Genomic DNA, 7,867 nt, shown 5'->3' on the forward strand with positions numbered 1-7,867 from the left:
AGCCAGTGAGCGGGAACCGGTCACCACATGGGATCCGAACCCTTGGCGGGAGCACCGCCACACTCCAGTGCGCCACCGGGCCAGCCCAGTATTATCTTTTAATTCTATTTTTTCATGAGCATTTTGAAGTACTCTTATATAAAACTATATGTAAAATATATAACTACGAACAGTAAAACCTTAATCTTACCAGAAGCAGTCTCTTTGAACTATTACTTTTTGCATTTGGTGTTTTACTTCATATTTTTAAACAAACATAATATTTACATACTGCTATATCTTGATAGGCATCTGACATTCTATTATAGAAAATAAGATCTTAACATTCTCACACCATTCCTCCCACCTGTCTCCCTCACTCTCCCGATATGGTTATGCATACTTTTTGATTATATCATTGTTCATTGTTTACATCATTATGACTGTGTAACTGAATGTTGAGCTGAGATATATATTAAAATGGCAATTCTTTTCTTGAGCAACTTTTATATTTCCTGGAGCTAATTATTGATTTATTTTTTCACCTGCTTGATCTTTTGTTTTATTATTTAAATTTTCAACTATGGTTAAGATCTTCTCAAGTGTGCGTCCCCCAACCCCGCCCACCTCGCCACTCAACATATTAGATACTAGAATGTTTTTCCTGGCCATATGCCTCCTGGAGGCTTCAGTCTTCCTGCTCTAGTAGTTTGTTGCTTTTTAGCCTGGCTGCATAGAAAGTCCAGAGACTTGCTTTTGTCCTGACCCTGTTTTCTAGATCCTATGTTGCTGTTATTTTTCTTCATTTAATAAGGCATATCTTTCAGTAGCTGTGTGAGATTGTGCCGCGAAGTACACAATTTGTTGAGGAGTTGTGTATCTGAAAATGTCTTCTACCCTCACGTTTGACTGGTAGTTTGACTGGATTTAGAGTTCTAGGTTGGAAATAATTACTGCACACATTTTTGAAGACATTAATTCAGTGTTTTAACTTTTACTGTTAGTGGTAGGAAATAATTTGTTCTGAATTCTAATCCCAGATGTGAAATAATTTGTTCTTCTGAGTTCTAACCCCAGATATGACTATTATATGTTTAATTTTCAGGAGTTCTTTTTTGGGTTGCATTACTAATTAGAGTCTTGTTATAGAAATGACATCTTACCTTTCTTAAAATACATACGTACACATATATATATTTTCTCCTCTTCCCAGCATTCTCTTTCTATCCTTGGAGGTGGTGGTGTGTTCCTCCCCATACCCCTGCCCTGTTTCGGACTTGTTTATGTTAGGGGGCAGGGAGGCGGCTCTCATGATAACCTGGTATCTTCATTTCATTAGCCTTTCTTGGTTTCTGGCACATTTTCCCTTTTCTCTTCTCTGCCAAGTTAGTGATTATTTCTTCATTTGCTTTGTCTTCATTTATTATGTTTTGGAGTTACATATATTTTATGATTGCATCAAAGACAGGTTGTGTTTGTTTCTTATTTTTCTTGTCGTTTCGAGGTTATTTCTAAGAAGAGAAACAGACAGAAAAGTTATACATCATTTTAAACCAGGACATTTACCAGCCTTCACATAATAGATTTCTTCAGTATCTTTCTCTGTAACAGAGTACAAGCTATTTCCAGGTAGCAGAGCATAGGGAATTTACAAGAAATTCACAAATAACTTTATTAAAGTATCTTTGGGGAGAAAAAGAGTGCTTTTAAAGAGTGGATTTTAAACATCTGTATACTATTCAATTAACACATTGATGCACTCTGCGCCAAGCCTCGGGCAAAAAAAGCAAGTCTCAGGACTTGCTACAGAGCCAGCCTAGAAAGCAACAAAGTACTAGAGCAGGAAGACTGAAGCCTCCAGGAGGGATATGGCCAGGAAAAACTAATTCTAGTATCTAATATGAGTGGCAGGGGGGGTTAAGTGGGGGGAGTGGAGAGAGCTGAGGGGAGTTTAACTGTAGTCAAAAATTTAAATAATAAAAGATCAAGCAGGTGAAAAATTAAAGCAATAATTAGCTCCAGGAAATATTCATTTAATACATTTATTATGCAGTATATGCCAAGCCTTGGGCACAGCTCTGGATATACAGGCTATCTCTGATCTCAAAAGGCTCACTCTGTAGGACAAGAGATGAATTTGTACAGTGTGGTGGGTGCTATGATAAAGGTAAGCATAGGGTGTTGGGGGAGCATACAGGAGCAGAAGAGATTCAAGGAAGGTTTTCTGTAGGAGATAATGCCTACACTAAAGATAATTAGGAATAACTAGGCAAAGGAAGAGACCTTTGTAAAATGCAATGTTGTGTTACAGATTTACAGAGTAAATTTGTGGCCAAAGAAAATGAAGTACAGAGTCTGCATAGTAAGCTTACAGATACCTTGGTATCAAAACAACAGTTGGAGCAAAGACTAATGCAGTTAATGGAATCGGAGCAAAAAAGAATAAACAAAGAAGAGTCTCTACAAATGCAAGTTCAGGTATCTATTTTTTCTTCTTTTTAAAAAAATTAAGGTGGGTGGCGATTGGAATATGTGTGTTTAAAAGAGAGAGCAAGGTCTACTTTGTCTTAATTCTGGAGTGGGGATGAATAATTATAACTTACTCTTTCAGCACTTGTCACATACGGTGTGTTTGAAGATTTGCTCACTCACAGTCTTATGCTCCTTGTATTAGATTAGGAACAGCACAATTATATCCTTAATTTCTACCTTATGAATGAACTCAGAATAGAATGCCTAATCATTGTTTAAAATAATGCCTTGTAGAATCTAAGAATATCTTTTAAAGATAAACAGAGGTCCCTGTAACACATCGTGTTCATATACATAGGGATATTTATTAATATCACCTTTTTTTCCTCTCTCATTGGTTGCTATTTATGAAAGGATATTTTGGAGCAGAATGAGGCATTGAAAGCTCAAATTCAACAATTCCATTCCCAGATAGCAGCCCAGGTAATGGTACTTTTTTATTGCTTATCATTAGTAATAGCTTCCTAGCCATTTAAACAATCAGCTGAGTGTCTGTTGAGTACCAACTATTGGATTAGTAGTTGGGAGACTAGTCAATGAATCAACAAATGATGATCTTGAGTGCTAAATGATAATTATGTACAGTGCTATAGGAAAACACTAAGAAAGAAGTTCAAGTCAGACTAATGGGAAAAGAGCTTTTACCATACAGGAAAAAAATATTCCCAATCCTGTCACAAAATGGGGGGAATTGGCCAAGTCGTGTGTAGAGTAGTGATTTATGTATTAAAGGTGTTCACTAAATATTGACTAGCCATGGGAAAACCTCACTAGCCCTTGGTATAGCAATGTGTTAACTATAGCGCTCAGATTATATTTGCAAAAGGGTCAATTTAAAACTTATACTTCAGTTTGGTTAGTGGTAAGCCTTCCAAAATTTTGCAAGTGGTATTGTAAGATCAGTGATTCTTTGGCAATAGTGAAAACTTCCAAGTACTTGTTTTTATAATGCACGTATTGTGAACTTCAATTTCAGTTCTTCAACTTTAAAATTCTAAAATTTGTTTGTAGCAAAAAGTATTAACTTAGAATAGAGGTGTGACTTTTCTGTGTAAAGAGTGGTTTTCTCATTAAAAACTTGTTTTTAAGGTTCAGACAAGTCCAAAAGCTTTGAGCATGTAAACATTTTTTTCCCGATTGCTTTCTTTGTAGAAACTATAGTCTAAAATTAATTGGAGAATTATTTAATATAGGAAAGGGTGTTGGTGTGGGTGTGTGTGTATGTGTAAGTTATCATCTCAAATTGGATTGAGATCTTTAGTTGTCAGCTGAGAGGTAGCTCTAGAAAATGTGTCAGGAATTAAATACTTAGAGAGTGCAATAAGTACCTTTTAAATAAGTAAAGATGAGCATGGGTATTACCAACTACTTAATTATTGTAATCATGAAGTGAATCGTTTCATTACCAAAGTTGTTACTAAGGAAGGAGAAGTGCAGATGTGAAAAGTGGCCTATGTGGCTGTTTTTTCTGTGTATTTGTTTCTTGTCAGTTATGTAGTTTCCAGGCCTGTCCACTTGTTTTATTCTAAATGTCTTGTGATATGTAATCCCCTAATACTGGCTGTTGGTGATCAGACTTGCTTTCAGAATGACAGATACTCTTTATTGAACACTCACCATAGGCCAGATACTCCCTTAACAACTTTAGATACATTAATTTCTCTTAATTTGTAAAGCTCCTGTTGTGATGATTATTGTACAGCTTTTAAACTTTCTCTTAAAACCTTTTATGTTGACACTGTTTTTCTTTCTTAGACCTCCGCTTCAGTTCTAGCAGAAGAATTACATAAAGTGTAAGCCTGCCTTTCCACACTTCTCTTATGATTGTGTGTAGTCACCACTAACTGATACTTGTTAGATATAACACTTATGATTACCTTTATACTCTGATCTGTTAGGAAATACTCTAAACTAGATTTGGAGCAACTTTTGCTCTTTTTTTTTTTTTCTCTTAGTGAGTTGGGACTTTAAATACTACACATTCTGTTTTCTCATCTTCCATAAACGGAGTTGGGGAAACTTTCTTTCATTTGGGTATTAGCAGTTATGTGGAAAAGATAATTGTGTTTTGGGAGTAGTGGAAGTAAATTAGTTTTGTGTCTTATAAGTAGTTAATAATTGCTGTTTCTATCTATGTGGTAGTATTCCCAAAACAAAGTTCTATGTTTTTTTGTGTGTTGTATAATCTTGCATAGACATGTATCACTGGAATTCAGAATACCTGAAATCTGGCTTTGACATTGCCAGCCTTGTGAGCTTAAACAAATTGATTAAATTCTTTGACCCTGAGTTTTAAAATAGGGGTATGCATTTTAAGGAGTTATAGTAATGCATGTGACATTTGTTAGTAAATTGAAAGGGGCTGCAGAAATGGAAGGTACAGTTACATGAGAAAATACTTAAGTTAGGATGACTCTATTTAATGTTTTTAATCCTTTTATTTGACTTGAACTCTAAATGTTTATTGAATGTACAAATATATTTCCTTTGAAGAATTGCAGAAAAGGATAAGCAGATAAAACAGACTGAAGATTCTTTAGCAAATGAACACGATCATTTAACAAGTAAAGAGGAGGAACTTAAGGTACAGTATTTCTTATAAATGGGTGCAATATTTTATAGGTCTTGAAACTGAATTACCCTGATCTTATAATCAGTATGAGTTTATATGAAGAGTGGAAAATTCTCTAGAACTTATTTGAAAAATGTCTCTTTTCTAAACTACAAAATTCTTTTTAGCTAAGAAGAAAAATTCAAAGAGCTTTTTTTTTTTTTTGTGACCGGTAAGTGGATCACAACCCTTGGTGTGGTGTTGCCTGCACTGCGCTCAGCCAGTGAGCACACTGGCCAGTCCCATATAGGATCCGAACCCGCGGCTGGAGCGTTGCTGTGCTCCCAGCGCCACACTCTCCCGAGTGCGCCACGGGGCCGGCCCTCAAAGAGCTTTTTTCACATGATATAATTCACCATAATTGATTGAGAAATATGCTAAATAACAGCAACTGATCAGTTTCTCTTTCTGATTTAGGAAGTTTGTAATTTGAGACCTTTGCTTAATTCTTATGTAGAAGAGATGCTTTACGAACTTTAAAGTTGGCTATATTAAATGTTTTTAATATTCTTTTTCCTTATTCTAGGATATACAGAATATGAATTTCTTATTAAAAGCTGAAGTGCAAAAATTACAGGCCCTGGCAAATGAACAGGTAGGTCTTTATTGCTTTTGAGCATTTACCTCAGACTTTCAATTTGTCATTCTTATTTCCATTGATAATGCAAGCCTCAGTTTTATTTCTGTAAATAATAAATATAAGGGTTACTTGTGTTTAGCTGGGTAGTGTCTTCTGCTGCCATTTAATCCAAAAGAATACACCTTTTGTTAAGATAAAAGTTAATTGTTAGAAGTACAAAGTATTAGACAGCAAGGTATATTACAGAAATGTATTATATTGCTATAACTTTATTCCAAATATATGCAAATATAACTTTTTAATATGTAAAAACAAATGAAAAAGTAGTTTTGAGTAATTCCTGAGAAATGACATATGTCTCATCTCATTTTAAACACAGGCTGCTGCTGCCCATGAAGTAGAGAAGATGCAAAAAAGGTGATTAAAGTATTGCTGTAGGGCTGGCCCTGTGGCTCACTTGGGAGAGTGCGGTGCTGATAAAGTATTGCTGTACATAGAGCCATTCATACATTCATGTTCCAGTACAATTGTTACAGAAAATAGTGCTGCTTGTAACTGATAGTTGTGCATATAATTTATGTAAGCTTTCTGAGTGAAGTATGAAGTATTTTAATTGATTTTTTTCCTCGTAGCATTCATGTTAAGGATGATAAAATAAGATTGCTTGAAGAGCAGCTACAATGTGAAATTTCAAGGAAAATGGAAGAATTTAAGGTGTGTGGTTAAGCTTGTAAACTCAGCTTTCTTAGAACAACATTGTATAATTTTCAGTTGAAGAAAATGTAGAAATACTACTTTTTGTATGAAATCACCTTGAAACAATGTTTCTATAGTATATTTGGGGACTTCTGTACACAATGAATTTTATCATAGATATTTTTCCTCTGCAGTTTTCAGCTTGTTTGTATTTGTGTCGGTTTTATCTGTCTCCATTGTTGCTGTAGTTCTAGTCTCTGGTCATGGGCAACCAGTTTGAGTATCTGAGTACCAGGGTGCCTCTTGTGTCCAATGAAATTTGAATTTTTTTTTTTTTTAAAGATGACTGGTAAGGGGATCTTAACCCTTGACTTGGTGTTGTCAGCACCACTCTCTCTGAAGTGAGCTAACCGGCCATCCCTATATAGGAATCCGAACCCATGGCCTTGGTGTTATTAGCACCACACTCTCCCAAGTGAGCCACGGACCAGCTCTAGATTTGAATTCTTATGTATAACTCATCTGTAACTTTAGGAGTACTCAAAGAAGTAATATGGGTTTGATTGTTCAAAAACTCATTCAAATGATTGCTTTATTACCTTTTTTCTTAAAAAAAGCAGTAAATTGAGATTCTTTTTTTCAGATTCTAAATGACCAAAATAAAGCATTAAAATTAGAAGTTCAGAAGCTACAGACTGTTGTTTCTGAACAGGTAAGGCTTTTCATGAATTACGAGGTAGAAATATCCAGTATATAACATCTGGTTCTTCTTAATTAGTAACCAATTCACTAGTTGAGAAATTTTGCTTAAGCTTAAATGTCCCTTAATTGCATTTCTGTTTATCTTGTGCTTATCAAATATCTAAGGAAAATACAGTTTTTCTTCCCTGAAATGAAGCTAATGCTAATCTGTTCATAGGCACTCCCTCCCCCCTTATCCTTCCAAAGTGTAATAGGACGCATAAAAAGGATTTCTTTAAGCCATTTTGATACATTTGGATCTCAGGAAAAAGGTTCTTCCTTAGACTTTTGGAGCCTCAGCCTTTTCTTTTAGGCAGCATGTTTTTCTAAAAAGAGAATGAGTTTGAAACCTACTACCAGCACTTAAAAGCAGAGTGATATTGATCAAATTGCTTAACATTTCTGATGCTTTTCATTCCAAATCTTTCACATTGAGATTATACTTATGTCATAAGGTTGTTAGATTCAAATAGGGAAGCTTATGTATAGTGCTTAGCATATAGCAGAAATCTAAACCTTAATTCCTTTCCCTTAGAATATTTATTTTTTACAACTCTTCTCCACCCCCTTCCACCATCCTTTCTATATTTATAGCAAGCCATCAAAACTATAGCAGCTTTGAATAAGCGTGGCGCTATAAACTAGAGCCTGCTGATGTCTATTCTCTGGCTGTTCCTAAGTGTTGCCTTCATACTCTTCTATATAACCCTTCAAATTACAGCTTAAAA

At 35.1% G+C, this 7,867-nt stretch overlaps 1 protein-coding gene across 1 annotated transcript; it reads left to right on the top strand.

The window, feature by feature from the left end:
- Positions 1-2,290: 2,290 nt before the first annotated feature.
- Positions 2,291-7,338, top strand: LOC103583535 (kinectin-like; the record flags this gene model as incomplete). The annotated part of the gene is made up of 8 exons (XM_008564825.1): positions 2,291-2,457; positions 2,866-2,934; positions 4,267-4,304; positions 5,005-5,095; positions 5,649-5,717; positions 6,082-6,119; positions 6,335-6,416; positions 7,042-7,338. Coding segments are annotated over 8 exons (668 nt in total), but the record flags the coding sequence as incomplete, so codon positions are not given.
- Positions 7,339-7,867: the final 529 nt, after the last annotated feature.

This window comes from Galeopterus variegatus, unplaced genomic scaffold (genome assembly GCF_000696425.1).
Source record: "Galeopterus variegatus unplaced genomic scaffold, G_variegatus-3.0.2 Scaffold23991, whole genome shotgun sequence".
NCBI classification, from domain to species: Eukaryota; Metazoa; Chordata; class Mammalia; order Dermoptera; family Cynocephalidae; genus Galeopterus; species Galeopterus variegatus.